Here is a 21,868-nt window from a genome sequence, read left to right as displayed (position 1 = left end):
AATGTGTGTTGCATTTGTACTCTGAATATGTTCTAATTTTTTTGTCTTTTTTTGTTTCTCAGATTTTCCAGCAAATAACATAGTGAAGTTCTTGGTAGGCTTTACAAACAAGGGTACAGAAGATTTTATTGTGGAATCCCTAGATGCCTCATTTCGTTATCCTCAGGACTACCAGTTTTATATCCAGAATTTCACAGCTCTGCCTCTGAACACTGTAGTGCCACCCCAGAGACAGGCCACTTTTGAGTATTCCTTCATTCCTGCAGAGCCCATGGGTGGACGACCCTTTGGTCTGGTCATCAATCTGAACTACAAAGACTTGAATGTAAGTCCTTCTAAACCTGTTTACTTTTTACTTTTTTTTTTTTTTTTTTAAGGTTAGAGATTGTTGGGGATAATTAACATTGTTAAATATTTTTCTGTACAGGTGCCTATTTTGTGGTTGAAACCATGGTAGGCACCAAGGTCGTGAATGTAAATTCGCAAGTGTCTTGGAGTCTATAATTTGCAGGAGAGGTGGTTGAAAACAGTGATGAAACTGCTGAGTGACCCGCACTAGAGGTGTCTTTTGTTTAGGTGCAGTCACATGAGTGTGGAAGTGACTTGATCGGGATCTTAGAAGGAAAAAGCAATATGCCACTCAATAGTCTACTACTTATTTAGAGGTTAATATATGTAATTTGCTCCTGTCATTGCCTGATTTTGGCCCATTTTACTACTTCTACTTTTTTTGTAGCTGGTTTTTCATCATTTTATATATTCAGATAAAATAAAACCAGCTCTCTCTTTTTGGGGGGGAGGGGGTGATACAGGGGCTTGAATCCCAGGGTACTTTACCACTGAGCTACATCCCCAGCCCCCTTTTTTTGGTACCAGGGATTGAACTCAGGGGCATTTTGACCACTGAGCCGCATCCCCAGCCCTATTTTGTAGTTTATTTAGAGACAGGGTCTCACTGAATTGCTTAGTTCCTCGCAGTTCCTGAAGCTGGCTTTGAACTCACAATTCTCCTGTCTCAGCTTCTCAAGCTGCTAGGATTACTGATGTACGCCACTGCACCCTGCTCCCAGCCCTTTTTATTTCAATTTTTTCTTCTCTCTTTCTTCCTACTACTAGGGATTGAATCCAGGGGTACTTTACCACTGAGCTATATCCCTAGTCTTTTATTTTTGAAATAGGATGTCACCAAATTTCTGAGTCTGCCCTCAAACTTTTGATCCTCCTGCCTCCGCCTCCCCAGTTGCTCAGATCACAGGTGTGCACCTCTACATCTAGCTTATAGCCAGATAGTTTTAGCAGCAGGGTTAATGGGTTGGCTTTAATTTATGAGAACCAAATGTCCTGAATATAAGCCGATGTTTTATGATATGTATTTTTATGTATATTCAGTGACTGAACAAGAAGCACTAAAATTTTACTTTTGGCAGTTGACTTCTTGGTGAAAACTGTTCTTCAGAGAACACATCTGAACAATTTCCTTTTCAAAGTTTTCTTCTTAGAAGTTGTTCATGATTTTCATTATCCTAGTGTTAACATGTTTACCTGAGTTAAATTTCTTGTATTACAATTAAATTTTTCATTTTTTTAAAATATTTATTTTTTAGGTGTAGATGGACACAGCACAATGCCTTTATTTTTATGTGGTGCTGAGGATTGAACCCGGGTCCCACCCATGCTAGGGTAGCGCTCCACCACTGAGCCACAATCCCAGCCCCTAAATTTTTCATTTTTAGAGTTATTTAGTAGAAAGTAGGAAAGTTTTTCATTTTTTTAAAAATATTTTTTAGTTGTCAATGTACCTTTATTTATTTACGTGCAGTGCTGAGATCAAATCTAGTGCCTCACACATGCTAGGCAAGCACTCTACCACTGATCCATTACCCCAGTCCCTGTTTTTTCATTCTTTATGTTTTCAAAATATGATACTAAGTTTCCTGAACTTTATAATTATGTAGTTTGAAAATTATCAATTTTATCCTATTTTTAAATCGAACTAAATCCAGTTGGTAAAGTGTAGTGTCAGTTTCGTTTTGAGTGCACATTGAAAGACCTTGAAATAAAATTACATAATTAGTATTTAGCAATAAGTGGTGGTTTTGAAAATATACTACCTGTGTGTAGAGCATTGAATATTGAGAACAGCTGTCTATGACCCATTAATTTTTCAAGACCATAACAAGAAAATATTTTGATTCTGAAAATCAGCAACCCATTTATTTTGAAGGAATTGGTTTTCATCCCATTGTCAGTTTAGAACATAATTTTGACTTTTGTTCGGGTCTGTGTGATCTGCCACTGCAGCTACTGTTCTACGTTTTCATGCTTCCATCCATATGTTGGAGGATTGCAGACAAACTTGAGCTGCAGGTATCAGAATACTCTGAGTTTTGTTTCTTTCTGCAAGTTTTATCTCATTTTTACTCTTTCCTTGGTCCTTGTGCCATCTCCCCACTCCTCAAAGAAAGTGGAGGATAACAGAGCTTGAGACATTTTTATTTTATGGAAGAAATTGAAATCAGAATGTTGAGTCCCTGGCATTGAATAGTGCAAGTATATGACTTTGTAAAGTCTTTCCTTCTAGATGATGAGAGAGCTATAAGAAATCTGTTACAGAGTACCAGTTTTAACAAATCTTACGAGAGTTCCTTCTCTCAGTGCATTTCAAATTTTTGTGAATTTTTTTTTTTTTTAAAAAGTTTATTCTTTACAGGGCAATGTATTCCAAGATGCTGTCTTCAATCAAACGGTTACAGTTATTGAAAGAGAAGATGGGTTAGATGGAGAAACGTAAGTGAAAGTTTTAGAACTTGATCTCTCAAGGCAGGACTAGAGGGCATGTTCTGATTTCAAAGTATTGTTTTTAATGGTCAAAATAGAATGGACTATACAGATTTGGTGAAACCTTTACTACATAGATCCATACTGTATGTGATTCTTTTTTTAAAGAGAGAGAGAGAGAGAGAGAGAGAATTTTAATATTTATTTCTTAGTCTTCGGCGGACACAACATCTTTGTTTGTATGTGGTGCTGAGGATCCAACCCGGGCCGCACACATGCCAGGCGAGCCCGTTACCGCTTGAGCCACATCCCCAGCCCTGTATGTGATTTTTGTATGTATAATACCAAGCTAGGAAAGATGATTCAAACTGATGAAAAATCCTTTAAAAGGTATTAGTTGGCTTTCTGTCCTAAATTCTTTTCTACTCCATGCTTTCTGAAGCTGATCATTAGCCAAAGCTAAGATATGTGCCTCTAAAATTCCTGACTTTTTGTAAATTATATTTTTATCTTGAAAAATATGTTCTTTTTGAATGATGAATCATTTCTTATTTCTTATATATGTTGACCTAAAGTAATTTTTAAACCCATTTGCACAGAATAAACTAAAATTATGAAATGTGTTAGAATTATAGTTGTAATTAGCTGTGGTATTTCTTATGAATTACAGCCAATTTATGTTTTTTCTTTTATGCCAGAATCTTTATGTATATGTTCCTCGCTGGTCTTGGACTTCTGGTTGTTATTGGCCTTCATCAACTCCTAGAATCTAGAAAGGTAATTAATGTTTGAACAATTCCTTTTTTTTTTTTTTTTTTGGTACCGGGGATTGAACTCAGGGGCACTCAACCACTGCGCCACATCCCCAGCCCTATTTTGTGTTTTATTTACAGACAGGGTCTCACTGAGTTGCTTAGTGCCTCACTTTTCCTGAGGCTGAATTTGAACTCGCGATCCTTTTGTCACTACCTCCCCAACCGCTGGGATTACAGGCATGCACCACTGCGCCCAGCTTGAACAACTCTCAAAACCATTCTTTAAAAGTTGTTACAGTACTAAGTTAAGCTTGATCTAATTCTTCATGACTTCTTATTCTCACTGTAGGTTTCTAGAGTTACAGCTTCATTGTACCTTTTTAAAATGAAACCCAAAGGTGAAACTTTGGATATACGACTTGAATTTGTTGAGACTTTGAGACATGCACACAATTAGTGTCCTTTGTCTACATCCTCTAGTGTGACCTGTACTATCTTTTTTTTTTTTTTTTTTTTTGCAGTACTGGGGATTAAACCCAGGGCTACTTTACTACTTATCTATATCCCCAGCCCTTTTTTATTTTTTATTGAGAAAGGGTCTTGCTAGTTGCTGAGTCTAGCCTTGAACTTGATATCCTCCTGCCTCAGCTTCCTGATAAACTGGGATCAGATATGTGCTACTGCACCTGGAAATTATTTTAACTGTGAATTACCCTAGAATTTTTATTCCTGAAATTCAGAAAGTTTTTTTTTTTTTTTTTTTACCTAGAATTACACTATTTCATGTTTTTTTTTTTTTTTTTTTTTAGTTTTTTTAGTTGTGGATGGATACAATACTTTTTATTTATTCGTTGCTGAGGATCAAACATAGTGCCTCACATGTGCAAGGCAAGCGCTCTGCCACTGAGCTACAATCCCAGCCCCTTTCATGTTTTATCTGAAACCAACCCAGCTTTTTATTTTCACTTCATTATTCTTAATTATGGAGCTTATTCTTAGTGAATGAGTTCTTTCACATGATAAAGAATGAATTTGACTGTATTTGTCCTATTGATCAAACATCTACTTAATTAAGCGTAACACTGAAGTACCCACCCCCATCATGGTTCTCTCTGGTTTTGGTGGCTAACTCTTCCATCATGTCTTCACTGCCTACGCCTCTCCCCTTTTTCCTCATTCACTCTCTCTCTCAATTCTCTTCTTCCCACACCACAAAAAGGAAAACCCATCCCGTTCTTCTAGTGGGAATGCATTACACCATTTGTGTCAAATACTGTAATATAATTCTTTAGGCCCTAAACAGTTGCTCTCCATTTTCAGAGTGTTTATAACTATCTTTGTGTTGTTTTCATAACAGTTGGATTTTTGCTGTGCATTTACATATTTGGTATAACTGACTACAGTTTGCTTTTTCATTTAAACAAAGCTATTTTCAGTTATTCTTTGTATTCAGAATTAACTTATGATCTAAACAAATAATACTGCTTATAGATAATGAGGTTTTACTTGTTTAGTTGTATCTAGCTTACAATGTCAGATAGCCTTTTTGCAACTTTTTAGTAATTATTCTGAATTTCATTGGCCAGAAATTTATTCTTTGATTTTGATTCCTAAGTGGAAAGAAAATAATTGTATAAGTAGACATTCTTGTTTTGTCCACCAGTGGTATAATACAGAGTTTTATAGCAAGGATAAAAGTATTTTATTATTTGTAGTACTGAGAGTTGAACCCAGAGGCACTTTGACACTGAGCTACATCTCCCAGACCTTTTGAACTCTTTATTTTGAGACAAGGTCTCGATAATTTGTTGAGGCTGACCTTGAGCCTCCTGAGTGGTGGGGATTATAGGTGTGTACCACTGCACCCAGTGAATTCTTTATATTAATGCTAGACATGATTTTACTCTTCTAGTGAATAAAATATTTGTTAGGAGTATGTTTTAACACTGGAAAAGAACATAATTTATTTACTAAGATCAGATGAAATTTTTTGATTGTGTTTTAAAAATTAGAATAAGCAACATAATGGAACTCTTTTGAAATACATTTCTCTTAGCGCAAGAGACCCATACAGAAAGTAGAAATGGGTACATCAAGTCAGAATGATGTTGACATGAGTTGGATTCCTCAAGAAACTTTGAATCAAATCAGTAAGTAGTCTTACAAACTTGGTGGGAAGTATTTCTCTTAAATGAAAATTAAATATTTTAGATTTAGCAAAAAAATGTGTGGCTAATACTACTTAGCATTTGTCTTTTCCACTGTGTAAAATCTAGAACAATGACTAATGAAGACTTTGAACATTTATTGTTTTTAGTATTTTTTATACTTTCATTTAGAAATGCCTCCAAACCTGCAGTTTATTTACAAATGTGTGAATTCTTTACATTCCTAATCTTTTTCCTGTCTCTTTTCTTTCCTGTTGCTTCAGTGCAGAGTAGAAGAGGTGAGGCAATTAATTTTTCTAATGCCATTTGCTAGAGTTTTGGGGGCTCTTGTATAGCGTATGAACGCTTTATAGCAAATTTGATGAGTAATGGAACAGTTTTCTAGTACTAAATTTTATTGGAAAAACCACTCACTAAACCTAAAATACTACCTGATAGTTTAACCTAACAGATATTATTACATAGGCAGTTTGTTAAAATAACTATTTAAAGTAGGAATTTTTTCCCTCCAAGTGAAGGACTTTTAAGAAGCATTTATTATAAAGCAGTATAGCCTCATTGCACAGTTTTAGATTGTACAGTAGTGAAAAAGTCAGCTCCTGGCTTTACAAATCCCATTTTCAACAAATGATTGGTGTTAAGTTCACATTTGTATTATAGGTATTTTCTGTACATATGTTTCTATATGAGTGTTCAGTACAGGTGGTTTTTCACTCTTTAAAAAAAAAATGCTAATAAATACCCTTATGTGTAAATTCATAGGATGACTTCTTGAATGTAGAATCAATAGGTCTCGGGTTATGTGCATTTTAATTTTTGTGGAAAGTGTCTTATTTCCATTCCAAAAGTTAGTACTAATTTATATTCTCAGGAGTGTGTCCTCCACTTTCACTAATCATTCTTAAGTATTAAATGTTATGAGTGTTTTAATTTATCATTAAAGAATGAGGTTCAACTTTTTTATACATGCATTTACTGACTTTAGTTTTTAGTTCCTTTTTTGTTTGTTTGATTTTTTGTTTTCCTTTGCTTGTTCAAGTCCTTAGTTTTAAAAATTGAGTTGACTCTGTGAGCTAGCGCTCTCTATTCCAAATATAATTTCCATATGACAGGTACTTTATTAAAAGTGAATACAAAATCTTGAGAGCTTGGTAGGATCTTCTAGGAAAGGAGGAAATCACTCCCAGGAACAGTCGACCTTTGTTTGGAGACTTGAACAGTTGGAGAAGGACTCTTCAAGGTTTTTTGTGCCATGCTAAATACTTTTGCCCTATCTTCTAGGCAAAAAGTAGCCATCAGACACTTTAAAGTAGATGAATAACAATTTTATGTTTTAAAAAGAATTTATAATAGCTTTGTGGAGGACAGCTGGCTACAGGAGCTACTGAAAGCTGAGATGCCAGTTGATGATTTCAGGAATGTACAGGAGAAATAATGAGGGCCTAAACTGAGGCAGAAGTGTTGAAAGATGTGCAGCATTCAGGACTTTTGATGATGCTGTTTTTGTTTGTTTTTGGCTGTTGTGGGGAGATGGAACCAATAATGTCCCATTGTCTGAGGAAGCAGCCAGAGCACATAGGATGGACAGGAATGAGTTTGGATTAGATGTGTTGGGTAGGGGCTTGGAGGTGTGGCTTAGTGAGAGTGTGTTTGCTTGGCATACACAAATACACAAGGCCCTGGGTTTGATCCTGGCAAAAAAAGACATGTTGAGTGGGAAGATCCTTGGAAATTCCTGGGTAAAGCAATGCAGGAAGTGTTTAGAAGTTGCATAAATGAGTCTGGATTTAGAGACATAGGGAAATGATAAAATAGGTCAATTCATGGGAGTAAATAATTTCTGTAGGACTAATTGCTCATCATCCTGACACTCAGTATGTAGCTTGAAGTAGAGACCATAGCCTATTTATAGTTTATTGGATTTACTTATGAAGTCTTTATGTTTAAAATACACATTATCCATAAACAATTAATTCTAAATGTCTTCTGCAGAATTAACTATCTTCTTTTTAAAACAATAAAAGTTATAATTAAAAACTTAAGTTGTTGGGTATGGTGGTGCATGCCTGTAATCCCAGTTATTTGGAAGGCTGAGGCAAGAGGATCGCAAATTAAAGGCCAGCCAGGGCAGCTTAGTGGTAGAACACTTGCCTTGCATGTACAAGGCCCTGGGTTCTATGTCTAGCACTGGGGGGGAAAACGAAAAACTGTTAAAGTCATAGAAATGGTTATGAAGCCACCCCCCCACCCTTATGTTATAAATAGATTGGGGAGTTGGTTTCATTGTACCTTTCTCCTAAACATAATCCATGAACTTAAAAGCCAAGAATTATTGCCCTGTGAAGCAAAATGTAATCTTGTATAATAGGAAGTAGGCAAAATAGGTTTGTATCATTCACGTGTTTCCCAAGTACTCAAAAGATGGTTGGCTTTAAGGTCACTAAAATTATTTACTTTTTTGAGATAGAGTCTTATTATATTGCCCAGGGTGGCCTTGAATTCTTGAACTAAAGTGATCTTCCTGTCACTACTTCCTGAATAGCTGGGCTGTAGGCGCATGTCACTGTGTCTGATAAAATACCATCACTTTTTAGGAAGTAACCATTTTATTTCATATAATGCCAGTTTGTGTTAAGATTTCTTCGTTTAATTCAAATAATCCTTTACAGCTTTTTGTTGTTGTGCCAAAAGTGCTTCTCCGGACAGTGTGTACATATCCCTGGGAAGTCTTGCGGCAGGCTTGGACTCACTCAGTAACTCTTGGGTGGGGCCTCAGCTTTCCTGTGCCTGACAAGCCCCCAGCAATTCGGTGCTGCCGGTTCATACTGAGTTAAGAGGCTCTGAAAAGTCCTTCCTTCTAGAGTTGTCTCATAGTTTTCTCCAAGCATCTTTTAGCTAACACTTGTTGAAACTGGTAGCTAAGTCTGTTAAGTTTGGTTAGCTTCCTCATTTTTATCCCATAAGCAATTCTTCCTGCATCTCATGAAGCAGTACAACATCTGATTGCCCCACTATGAGTGATGTTAAAATGAGCATAAGCTCTGGGTGCCAGCCTCAGGATCTTTCTCAAAGAGATGAGGCTTTTCTTCTGCAGGCTGGAAGTTACCTGTGGGGTGTATTTTGACATCACAGAGATGTGCAGTTCTCTAAACTGCTTACTACCCGTTTATAATTCATAAGATGTGTCACAAGAGGTAGAATTGATGATTTTCAATTGTAATTTCTTCTATTTTAACTAATTGCCAAACTTTTATAAAGTAGCACTTTCATCAGCTGGAACTGTAGTCACCAATTTCCATTGGTAAAGATAGGGTAAATGGTGACAGGAAGTTTTCCTCATTTTCTTTTTTAAAAAAATTACTGTATATAAACTTGGATTTTCGTGAAATTAGTATGTTTCAGTCAGCACGTACTTAAACTGAAATTCTTAGATTTTAGCTCTTGGGATCCCTTTTAAATTGCTGTCAGTCTTAACCTTTTGACCTTCAAATGACTGGTTACCTACTGGTCCCCATGGAAATCCAAATTTATTCTGTGCATTTTCTGCTCAAGATATAGAGCTGGTTGTGTCTTCAAAAACCCCTGAATGATACTAGAAACTAAAATGCTGGGATGTCATTAATTTTGGGTTTCTTGTTTCAGATGAAAATCTTTTAAAAATCATGTATTCATACAGATATTTTCAACTCAGTTTTAACCAATATTTTTCTTTTCTTTTCTTTCTTTTTTTTTTAGAAAATTTTTTAATATTTATTTTTTAGTTTTCAGTGGACACAACATCTTTATTTGTATGTGGTGCTGAGGATCGAACCCAGGCCACACGCATGCCAGGCAAGCGCGCTACCGCTTGAGCCACATCCCCAGCCCCAATATTTTTATTTTCAACTCCAGGTTTTTTTCTTTTTTAGCTGTAGATGGACATAATATCTTTATTTATTTTTATGTGGTGCTGAGAATCAAACCCAGTGCCTCACACATGGGAGGCAAGCGCTCTACCACTGAACTACAACCCCAGCCCCTCAACTCAATTTTAACCAATATTTTTATTTGATTTTGTACTTGAATTTTTTTTCCTTCCTCTTTTGCTTAATTCTTTAGAGCCCTGACTCTCAAACACAAGCATTCCTTGGAATAACCAGGAGGGCTTGTTCAGCACAGATTGTTGGGTCTCCCATCCCTAGAGTTTCTAATTGAGCAGGTATAGGGTGAGACCCAAGAATCTGAGCATCTAAGTTCTCAGGTGATCTTGATGGTGCTGTGCTGGACCATACTTTGAGAGCCACTATGGTAGAAGATGGTTTTAGAGTAAAGGACTTGAGCCAAATTGCAGATAGCTTAGGAAAAACAGCTATTTCTTTCAAAGTTGGGACATGAACTTTATATACTTGAGGACAGAACAAAGAAAACCAAGAGAAAATTGTGAAGAACGTGGAACAGAGCATATGTTTGGAAGTAAGAGGCACCCTAAGCTTTGAGGGCTTAGCTTTGCAGAGGAGCAGTCTGACACCTCAGGGTTCAAGAGCCTGAGAGGTGAGGGAACTCTCCTCTTATCACAGTGTAAGAGACTTGGAAGTAATTCGAACCCAATACTAAGCAAGTTTTTCCTGATAAAATTTTGTTTTGGGTTAGGGTGCTTCTTCCCCAAAGTTTTTTGTTTTGTTTTTTTTAAACTATAAAGTGACAGGTTAGCTAATTTTCATAAAGTATGGGATTTTTGCTTAATAATTGTATTTTAAATCTACATAGGGAAACCTTAATCAGAAACTTTTGAGAATGTAGCCTTATGTAATTTAACTTTTGTTTTTTGCTTAATGCTGTGGATCAAAACCCGGGGCCTTGAGCATCTAGGGCACGAGTCATTGATACACACCAGTAGTTCCAACTCCTTGGGAGGCTCAGGCAGGAGGATCACATATGAGGCCAGCATAGGCAACTTAGACTCTGTCTCCAAATAAAGACAGTGGGATTTAGCTCAGTGATAGAGCACCTGTAGGTTCAGTCCCCAGTGGATCAAAAGAAAATGAAAGACTAACAGAAGGTATGTCTAGTCTTTCTTTTTTTAAAAGAAATTTCTACCACCAGTATTTTTAAAAAATACTAGAGCACTTGCTTGGCATGTGTTGAGGCCCTGGGTTCAAACCTCAGCACCACATAAAAATAAACAAATAAAATAAAGCATTCTGTCCATCTACAACTACAAAAATTAAAAAAATTTAAAAAAAGAAAATTCTAGATGATTTTTCTTACTGACTCAAAATAGAAGTACTCAAAACATGTTTATTTTCTCTTAAATAAATGCTACTAAGAATCTAGTATAAGAAATAAAGGAAGAGATTTTTAAAAGTATGCTTATGCGCATGGAATGGCTTTACATTGAATACTAATTTCCTTTTATCTGATGGCTCATTCCAGATAAATTTGTATAGTTGCCAAAAATTATGTAAACTGCAGGACTGCATTTATAAATTTAATTTTTTTGGTACCGAGGATTGAACCCAGGAACTCAGTGACATCCCCAGCCCTATTTTGTATTTTATTTAGAGACAGGGTCTCACTGTGTTGCTTAGTGCCTCACCATTGCTGAAGCTGGCTTTGAACTCGTGATCCTCCTGTTGCAGCCTCCCGAGCCACTGGGATTACAGGTGTGCTCCACTGCACCCAGCTGTAAATTTTAAAAATTCATTAGGAGCCAGCAAGTATTTTTTGAGCTAGACATACCATACTTCTTATACTATTTTTAAGAGTTTATTTGTGCATGAACATGTTAAATTGTAGAATTCAGGATTCTGCATGGTGTCTGCAATGGTATAGTTACCAATATCAGATATTTGTTTCCTCAAAAAAAATGTTGCAAATTTTCATTTTAACTGGAATTACCCTTGAAGGATTATCTTACAGGTTATTTTAAAAGCTTGTAGCTAGGTAAGAGATTGTACCATAGATGTTATCCTTGCATGGATGTGTGTTTTGAACTGGTGATGAAGTTGAAGGAAGTGCTTTTGCCTGTCTTTTTGCATGTAATATAAGTAATCTGGCAAGCTTAAGATATTCTCTCTCTCTCTTTTTTTTTTTTTTTTTTTTTTTTCAGATAAAGCTTCACCAAGAAGGCTGCCCAGGAAGCGGGCACAGAAGAGATCAGTGGGATCTGATGAGTAAATGTTCCTTTGTGCAACAATTCAGTCTGTACTTACCCTGCCCTAATGTTTTTCGGCCTGATGGGAGTTAGTGCAGAGAAGCCATATCACCATAGAAGGCAACTACTACTTATGTGTGGACTGAGCAATCAGAGTCTGTGGCGATGATATTGCTGAAAAATGCACTGCATTCGTTTTTCTAAAGTAACAAATTTTGGTTGTTTTTTTTTTTAAACCATTAAAATCTGTGTGTGCGTGTGTATGTATGTGAGCAGTTGGTCTTACCAGAATCATTGTTGAACTGCCTGAAGCATGCCTTTAGAATACTAAGTATAATGCCATCTCTCTTCCTTTTAGGTACTTTTTGATTTTTATCCCCAAATACAATGAATATTTGCCTCCAATATAATTGTAGATACCCTGCCTTGAACTGTTTTAAGGGAAGAAATAATTTGTTTCTTCCATGGAATTGCTCAAATCCCAACTGATGGCACAAATTAGCATTTTGGTTGTGGTTGCCCTCTTATAATTAGTATTCTAAAGGCACAAGCAGGAGATGCTGCTTTTTTAGCAGTAAAATTGTTTTTGGTATTTTTATGTTGTTTATTATAATGCATACCTTCAGGAAACTTCCCATATGGATTCAAGGAATTTTAGTATCTCTTGAGCAACAAAATTGTGAAACATGAAAATTCTGATATTGATATATGAATCCTAAACCTACCCATTTTTTAACAAAAAGGAAATAGTACATTTGTGCAAACTGAGGAAGAGGTCTGGAATGATCTTAGACACACACTTGGGTTTTTTGGTTTTGTTTTTGTGGTCCCGGGATTCACACCCAGGGCCTTGTGCTTGCTAATAAGCAACTGCTGTACCACTGCGCTACAGCCCCAGCCCTTGTTTTATTTGGTTTTTTAAAAAGGAAATTTTGCTCTTCTTAGTAAAAGTACCCTTTCTTAAGAAAAACTGCCTTGTTCTGCAGATCAAGCAGATCAAAGTGTAGGAACAGATATATTCCAACTCATCTTAATCTCCAAAAACATGAACTGGAAATTTTTAAAGCAGTCACACAGTTGTTTGTTATATAATATTTGGGGGATTTTGATTATTGATGTACCTTTTTTTGGAGGGGGGGGTTAATTCGGAAAATTCCAAAAGTTTAAGCACTTAGGACCTCAGAACCAAAATTAAGTTAGACTTCATAAAATCCTTTAGGGACAAAAAGATTGAGAAAATAAAATCCTTTTAGTAGGATTTTATGTAGTAAATTAAGTTTTGGCACTATTGTCAGACTGGATAAAGGATAAAGTAAAAGTTTCTATGAACAAATCCCCCCCTCCCCCTGGTCCCCCTTTCCGTCTTTAAGCCACATATTCCCACATATTTTTTATAACCAAATAGTAAATGAAATTTTAGTGGCTCCTTAATTCCTGACTTCTGTTCACTCTTATCATCTTCAGTATAATCCCCCAACACACACACACACTCTCATGCCCACACATCCAAAAAAAGAAATGATGATAAAAGAAAAAATATACAAACAAATCTTTTTTAAGCTGTTACTTAAGTATTTAAACATCTGAGCCAAAACCAATGACGTTAGAAGTTATTGTATAATTGTTTTGCAAGTAGGGACTGAGATGTCGCATTATCTATATTGGCATTGCTGGACTATAAACTTTCTAAACCTTTAATATGAAGTGTTTGAGTTTTTAATTGGGATGTATGTTCAGTAGTTTATTTTGAAAAGTTTTGTGAGGTCTAAGTAACTTGTAATATAGGAAACTGTTCTTCCTCTCAAGGAAAATTTTCCAGAATATTTTTTGTTACTATCTAATTTGTGAAACTACTAGAACATAATGCAGTAAGGTGTAATTACAAAATTTTAAATGACCTCTAGAGAGTATTACTGAATATGTAGGCAATACAAAACCGTACAGAGTTACAGCTGCCGGCCCTTCTCACTCCGAAGGGCCCTTCTCACTCCGAAGTAATTTGCCTTATATACCAGCCCTTCCATTTCTGAGGTTCAAATTAGTGCCCCAGAAATGTAGAATGTATTATTTGTTACGTTTTATTTTTTATTATAGATTGGTAACAGTTGAAAACTCTTAAATCCTCAGATGCCAGGGCTCTACCATAGCATCAGTAAGTATTTAGCAGAAACTAACTCCGTAATGAATGGAATTCGATTCCACACATGGTTTGTTCAAGCACACTTAATAAGTAGCCTATTTTTAAATGTCTTTTTTAAATGTAAATACTTGGATGAAGTTTTCTTTGTTTTAATATATTCATTTGCTATACCAATCATGGTTTCAGAATTTACTTTATGAACAGTTTGGTTTCAGAATCCGTAATATGAACTTAAGCCTCTTGTCTATTAAACTTGCCATCTCCACGTGTGGGAATGTGCTCACTAAGCATAGAGCTCGCTGTGGTTGTGTAGCTTTATTATTCTAGTTATGGTCTAGCCAAGTTAGGCGCAGTTAGGGCTGGTCCTCAAAGCTTTGCCTGAGGAGAGGAAAGGTAAATGGGGCCTCAGAGAAGCCTACGGGGAGATGGTAGAAATCAGAAGGCAAGAAGCATTGACATGATGTTAATGAAGTTTTTAATCTTAAGTAGCTTTAGAAAGTGTGACTTCAAGAGGCAGAAAAGGTATATTTAGACCTTAAGAAAATAAATAAAGAGCTGTTGCCTTAAAAGTGCATTTATGCCAGGTGTGGTGGTGCACTCTTGTTATCCCGGCAATTATCACAAGTTCAAGGCCAGCCTGGGCAACTTGGTGAGACTCTGTCTCAAAATAATAAATAAAAAGGACTGGGAAGTAGCACAGTGGTTAAGTGCCCTGTTTTTAATCTCAGTACCCCTTGCCCCCAAAGGAAAAAAAGGTGTATTTGTAGCACATATGCCTAGAATTGTATTTTGGCTAAGTTGAGAAGTAAATAATATAATATTGAAATCTTGAATGACTTATTTTGGAGGTATAGTAGATGATATTATAATATGCAAGGCTCATATGTTATTATTTTGCAGTACAGGGATATCAGATATCCAAACCCTGAGTATGAAGAGAGATTTGCTTGGATAGTGCATTTAAATAATGAACAAAAAATTTTTTTTGAGACAAGGTCTCATATTAACTTAGGCTGGCCTCAACTACTAGGTTCCCCTGCTTTGGCCTCTGGAGTAGCTGGAACTACAGATGTACACCATTGCACCTGGCATGAGTTAATTTTTTAACTCAAGACATCGTCTCTTGCCAAGATTTTGATAGGCTATATCTTTGAATTTTCAGTCTTTACTTCCAAAATTAGATGTTGGTATAAACTTAGGGACATTTCTAGATACATTTGAAGTTACTTTCATGGTTTTGAATGGCATTATTCATAGCTATAGACCTAAAGTCTGTACATTTTCTCTTAATAAAATCCTATTTTCTTTGAACTACCATTTCCAGCTTAGTGAAGAACAAGATCCTTGTTATTCGGGTGAGTGGACTGTTAGGTTTCACTGTTAGTCTGATCTGTATATGAGAACATCACCCTTAAAGGATTTTTCTGCCTTTTGCTGCTAGGGGTTGAATCCAGGTGCATTCCATTCCTGAGCTACATCTCCAGCCCTTTTTATTTTTTATTTTGAGACAGGATCTCACTGCATTGCCAAAGCTGTCTTCTAATTTGCCATCCTCTTGCTGCAGCCTCCCAAGTAGGTGGGATTATGTGTGTGCACCACTGCACCCAGCCTCTCAGAGGATATTTAGGAAGAAAGAACAACATGAACTGACTTGCAGACATCTAAACAATTGCTTGAATTTTGCTTTGAATTGTATGAATGTTGCTAACTAATATTTATATGATTTTATCCTTTTTTGATTACACAAAAGCTTGAATTCTTAATGGTACTAAATAATATTACCTGATATTCTGGGAATTTTTGGTTGGTTGGGTTTGTTTGTTTTAGGTTTTGGCATTTTTAAGAACAGAGTTTGAGGGATGGAGTTGTGGCTTAGTGGTAGAGCGCTTTCCTGTCACACGTGTGGACACTGTGTTCCATCCTCAGCGTCACACAAGTAAAGATATCATGTCCATCTACAACTAAAAAAAAAAAAAAAGAAAAAAACACAGCATGGCTGGGTATGGTGGTATATGTCTATAATCCCAGTTTCTTTGGAGGCTGAGTTAGGAGATCACAAGTTGAAGCTCAGACTGGGCAACTTGGCAAGACCCTGTCCCAAAATAAAAAAGTCTGGCAATGTGATAGAGTGCCCCTGGGCTCACTCCCCAGTACCTCAAATAAATAGAGTGCTTAGGTTTGGACACCATGTATGGATGCTTTTCAAGGAAGCAGAAAGAGAAGGGAATTCGTGCACTAGACATCAGCTGTGTTCTGTGTTCTGTTGGGCCTTGTCATTTACCATCCCTGAACCCTCACAGCTCACTGAGGGAAGCAGAATGTTCTTGTTCTGTAGGTGAAGATCCCTGAATTTAAATAACTGCTCAAAGTTATCAATTATTGCTTCAGAATTGTCTTTTTTCTAAAATTCAGTGTTCTTTCTCTATTCCTTGTGTAAGTTGGAAATTTTATAAAAACCAAGCATTTGGACATCTTAAAAATATTTGTTTTTCAGGGCTGGGGTTGTGGCTCAGCGGTAGAGCGCTCGCCTAACACGTGTGAGGCCCTGGGTTTGATCCTCAGTACCACATAAAAGTAAATAAATAAGATGAAGTTATTTTGTCCAACTACCACTAAAAAATAAATATTAGAAAAAAAGAATTTAAAAAATAAATTCTTGTTTTTCAGAATCGAGCAACCAGAAAGTTCCTATGACCTTGCTACTGAATATACATAAATGCATACATAAATGTTTGCCTGCTGTTCAGCAGTGTACACATTCCACTCAATGCCAGAGCACCATAAAACCCCAGTCTTCTACACTATTTTAAATTGATTTGTTGTGGTATGTATATATAGTTATTAGAAATTGACATTTTATTTTTATGATAAATCAGTTACAGTACCCTGTTTATTACAAGACATACCTCTTTAAAGTAAAGACTGCCTCCCTCCCTGCTAAACAGAAGGGTAGTCTTTAAAAACATCTTCTGCAAGAGAGGTCTAAAAAGTTGATTGGGTTTTAAGCTGTGAAGGGCTGAAAGATATCTGCATTAAGATGAAAGTAGGGTGTCTGCTTGGGTGGTACAACCAAGTAGCACTAGATCTGTGGTTCCAGCTTGAGGCTTCTTTCTAGTTTCTTTTTCTTCAGTTATTGATTTCCCTGAGGCACAGTGGAATATTAAAAAAAAATTCAGTGTATTGTACCTGGAAAACACAGTGTAGCTTTCACCTCTAAATCATAGTCAAATTGTGTCTTGTTTGTACCTCTGCTGGCCCTTACGCACACTTATGGAGTACCTCTGACGATTCATCTTCCCTGATGGTAAACTGAGCCCTATATTTTGTTTATATTTTTTATCCCCAGTTTCTAGTTCACAATTATGTGGAAATCCATTACAAGTGTTAAAAGAAACAACAGGAATCTCTGGGCTAGTTTTCACTTGTATTCTTCCCTGTGATTATAATGGCTTATAAATATTCCTGGTGATAATCCAATAGTGTCATTGGCAGTTTTCATCATGAGTTTGAAATCGTGGTATGGTGTAGTCTTTTTTATGTTGAGATATCTTAAAATGTCATAAATTGTATGGTTCCATTAACCTTCAGTCCCCTGCTTAGTACAGTATTATTAAATGAATATAGCCCAGCACAGTGGTGCACACCTGTAATCCCAATGACTTGGGAGGCTAAGGCAGGAGGATCGCCAGCCTTTACAACTTAGTGAGACCCTGTCTCAAATTTTTAAAAAAGAGCTGGGGATGTAGCTCAGTGGCAAAGTACCTCTAGATTCAATCCCTAGTATCAGGAGAAAAAAAAAAAAGTTATTTAATTGTTTGTTCTTTAATGCTAGTTGTTTAATAAAAGAAAAGAATGAACAAATTCATGTTACACTGCCTTGATTCAGATCCCAGCTCCCCTCTTAGTTATAGGCAAGTTGTATAACTTAACTATGTCAGTGTCAGGTGCCGTATGGTACCTGCCTCCTAGGGTTGTATGTCAAGTACTTAAACACTACCTAGTATGGGGTAAGCTGTGGGTGATTACTCTTATTGTTGTAAAGTACTGTGTTAAAGCAACACCCCATGAAGCACAGGAGTCAGGCTATAGTATATGGCACTTTGGGGACTTCAGTGTGTAGTAACAAGTACATTCTACTAAGTATGCAAGCTAATGTTCTTTTTTGGCTAAAGGGTAAAAGTTGTGAGATGGGTGTGTAACATGGCTCGCATTGTAGATTTCGTAATGAATCAGATAGTAAGGCTGGCAAGGGGCATCTTTGTACTCAATCTGTTAGAGCCTGTACGTCTGGTGGGTTCCTTTTCAGAATGTTTGAAGAGGCTGCCTATTTTCCAGTGATGCTATTGGTGTTCAAGTGATCTCAGAATTTCTTTCCATATCAGACTGAGCCTCCCAGAGACAGTCTTATTTCCGAATAAATTTTTTCCAGAAGTTATACTGGTCTGTTAACCTGCCTTAAATTTGTCAAAACAGGTGCTTACAGTCTAAAGGCACTTTGGGAAGGACGATGAGCGATTCTTTAGGCCAGGAGAGTGTTCAGGGTGAGCTGTCCAACACCTGCTCTGTGCTCCTTCATATATTTTCACGGTGTCCTCTCAGCTCCCCTAGAGGACCCTCTTGTTCTCCAGGAGCCCTGCAGCTCTCATTCTTCACAGGGGGTCGGTCTCAGCGGGGGTTGGCGTAAGGAGGCCTGGGCTGGGCCGTGGCACACAGTAGCCTCACCACATTCTAGCTGCAGCTCGGGCCTTGCTTGGTGCTTCATAGACCTCAAGAGGCTTTCTGTATTTTTTCTGCTGACACAATCCAGAGTCAAGAAACATTTGCAAATACTTTGGACAAGTTTGTAAAGACCTGTTGCCATCATTCATGATAGAAAGTAGAAAGCTGTTGACCCCAAGTACACATGAGCATGGGTTTTCATCCCCTGGATCTCCTGAGCAATTTGTTCAGAGCTGTGTAAGGTCATATGTTGAATACTTTATCCTGTGACCTTTTCATACGGATGTACTTGTAGGTTTGACTGTTTAGGTTGAGGGCACGCTGCAGTGGGGACATCAGGCCTAGAGTAGCTGCTTGCTGCTCCGTACAAAGCCAGGTCCACAGGCAGGACGGTGGCTGAGGTCCACTTTAATGGCAGCAGGAGGATGTTGTCCTGTTTTCTTAGTTGAAGTCCACCTGAGTAGCAGACAACTGGTGTGTTCCAAGGCCCCTGCCAAGAAGTCCTCATGTTTCAGGAACCACTAGGGAGAGTGACGTCCACCTGGCTGACAGCACCCTCAGTCCCATCTCAAGGAGCAGCCCTGCGTGAACACTCGTGGTCCTGTCCACACACAAGGACTGTGATGTGTGGCCACGCTCCCAGCGTGCACAGAGCTGTGAGTCTTGATGGCTGAGCCTCCTCTTCATTGTCACCAGCTCCTGTCCCTCACAGGTTCCAGGAGGTTCTTTCTCTCCATTACGGAAGCCTCCTTCCCCCGACCCTCATCTCTGGCTCCTTTCCTTTGTGCCCACTGAAATGGAAACCTTCCTGAGTCTTCAGGATTCTCCGTCTCCATGTGCATCCCTGCCTTGTTTTTTCTCCCCATTTCTCAAAATACCTCCTTTTGATATTTGGCCTCTTTTTTTTTTAGGCTTGAAGTTCCTTCTGATTCGGCTTCTGCCCCCCAAAGCCTGCTCTCAGATCTCATGGCACCCTGCTTGCCAGAACCTTCTTCGCTCTCAGTTCCCCGCCCTCCACTCATGCATTTCACCCACTGACCACCGACCCCCAGACTTATACTCGCTTCCAGGACCCTGATCTCAACCCCCATTTCTCTGAGTGATTTGTTGCCTAGCCTGGAACTCACTCAGGTTTGCTCTTCTGCTCGGTGCTCTGCCCCGAACAGCTGGCCATCCTCTCATTACTTCAGTCCTTATGTTTTAGCTCTAAATTACTTTATTTCATGCCATTCAAACCACCTGTGAGACATTTTCACTTATAGTGTATTATAACCCAAAACAACACAGATGTTCACTTAAATCTCCCTGTCCGACCTGGTGCCATGGCTCTCCACTTCTCCAACTTTGAATCCTAGAGACCTAAATATGGTATTTAATAAATGATTACTAATTTTAGCCCTGCTGTTTATTAAAATTAGATTTCAGTTCTCTCCCCTTCAAAATCTAAGAAATAAGAACTTTAAAGAAATCTAAATTTATTCAGTGTGGGCAAAATCTTACCTCTGTTCAAAATACCTTTATCTTTCCTGATTCACTGAAGAGGTCTTGGATTTGCTATTTTAATTTTAGCACTTGCATACTTGAAATGTGTCCTGGCAGCATAGTTTAATCAGGGTTATTGTAAAACAGGGTGAGGTTTCTTCTGGTAATTATGTCAGAAAATGTCATTGGGTATCATTTGGGTTTTGTCAATGAAAGTAGGAATTAAGGAATCCATAGAATTATTGTACAGCTTGAGAAATATTTCTGCTCTTTGAGTATCTGGAAAAGTCTGGTAAACCTAAGGTAACTTATACCTTAAGTGAGTGCCCTTCTTGTTATTTCCATCCATCTGACGTACTGCTGAACTGCTCCACTGTTCTATCAAAGGCATCTGTTTATACATATCCTGTAATTAAAGCTGATCTTGAGTGTCCATGTGCAGTATGAAATGTTCCCTAAAGTGCCAGCACATATTATTGCTTGGGCTTAAAGATGAGAAGCACAAAAGGGAATCTAAAATACTAAACAAAGAAGTTACAATTTAAATTTCCCCTTGGAAGGTATAAGAAAAGGTTTGCACACTTTCTGCATATAAAATTTTGCCATTCAAACAAGACTGGTGATGTACAGTCAAGGTGACTCCACATGAGTTTCACGTGTGCATTTGGACTGTCGACTCTTTAGGTAATGGTCATAAGTGACTCCCTTGCTTCTCCCATTCATACTGAGTTTGGATGCCTCCAGTTGCATCCACTTTATATTCTGACCAGTTAAACATTCTGAGCACGCAGAGCAGGGGCTGTGATCGAGTTCTCTGCATAGATAATAGATAACTCAGAAAGGCAATAGTACCTAGATTTCCTTCAAGAATTGTTCTGAGCAGTAGAACTGTGTTCTTCGCAGAAAAAGTAACTTTTGATTAGAGGCTGTGCAAATTGGAGAATCAGTCTTTGTAACTCTGTAATGTTTTTGGTCTTCTGCTGGAAAGAAAAAAATGCTTTGAAGAATGAAAAAAAATTAGGACAGTAAGAAGCAGCCTTTTTCTGTCTTCTCTACAGTGCTTGAAACAGTATTTTGGATTAATCCGAAGCCTAATTAAAGAAATATACCAAAATGCTAAAGCAATTTTTGTGCTAGCGTGGTGAATCTTTCCTTTTCAAAATGTTTGTAATGTGCTTATATTTTATATTGGAAGCAATAAATGAGAATGTTAAATTTATCTGAGCCTCTGACAATGAATATAATAATCACAATGGTTATGGGCAGTTTTCCTGTAGCCCAAAAAGAAAATGAGCCACTTTTAAAAACTTGGATGTATTGTCACTTTACACATTTCAAGAAAGGCAAGGTAGATTATTAGTAGAAAACCCTTGGAGGAGCCGATGTGGTGGAGCTCACCTATAATCTCAGAGGTGGAGAGGCTGAGGCAAGAGGATCATGAATGAGTTCAAAGCCAGCCTCAGAAAACAAGGCACTAAGCAACTCAGTGAGACCCTGTCTCTAAATAAAATATAAAATAGGGCTGGGGATGTGGCTCGGTGGGTGAGTGCTCCTGAGTTCAATCCCTGGTAGCCCCCCCCCCGAAAAACCCCAAAAAAAAATACGTAGGCAGGTTAGTTTCCCCTGGCAGATTTCCCTGTCTTGTTTTTTGCTAGGAGGCCAGCAGGTCCTATCCCTCTGCTCCTGAGCTGAG

The 21,868-nt window shown here is 37.6% G+C and overlaps 1 protein-coding gene across 3 annotated transcripts in view; it reads left to right on the top strand.

The window, feature by feature from the left end:
* Window positions 1–21,868, top strand: part of Ssr1 (signal sequence receptor subunit 1) — a 38,440-nt gene that overhangs the window by 8,207 nt on the left and 8,365 nt on the right. Inside the window, exons 4-9 of one of the 3 annotated variants that reach the window (XM_048799753.1) lie at window positions 63–325; window positions 2,711–2,787; window positions 3,477–3,555; window positions 5,590–5,683; window positions 5,965–5,979; window positions 11,790–13,532. In XM_048799753.1, coding sequence (XP_048655710.1) covers window positions 63–325; window positions 2,711–2,787; window positions 3,477–3,555; window positions 5,590–5,683; window positions 5,965–5,979; window positions 11,790–11,857 — 596 coding nt within the window. In that variant the 3' untranslated portion in view covers window positions 11,858–13,532. Of the gene's footprint in view, window positions 1–62; window positions 326–2,710; window positions 2,788–3,476; window positions 3,556–5,589; window positions 5,684–5,964; window positions 5,980–11,789; window positions 13,533–16,487; window positions 16,498–17,486; window positions 17,492–21,868 lie in introns of those variants that run through there. The other 2 variants (XM_048799754.1, XM_015493982.2) reach the window with 2 other exon arrangements.

The sequence above is a fragment of the Marmota marmota genome, unplaced genomic scaffold (genome assembly GCF_001458135.2).
Source record: "Marmota marmota marmota unplaced genomic scaffold, marMar, whole genome shotgun sequence".
In the NCBI taxonomy this organism is placed as follows: Eukaryota; Metazoa; Chordata; class Mammalia; order Rodentia; family Sciuridae; genus Marmota; species Marmota marmota.
The sequence above is the reverse complement of the archived record's forward strand: the minus strand, read 5'-3'. Positions and strand labels throughout refer to the sequence as shown.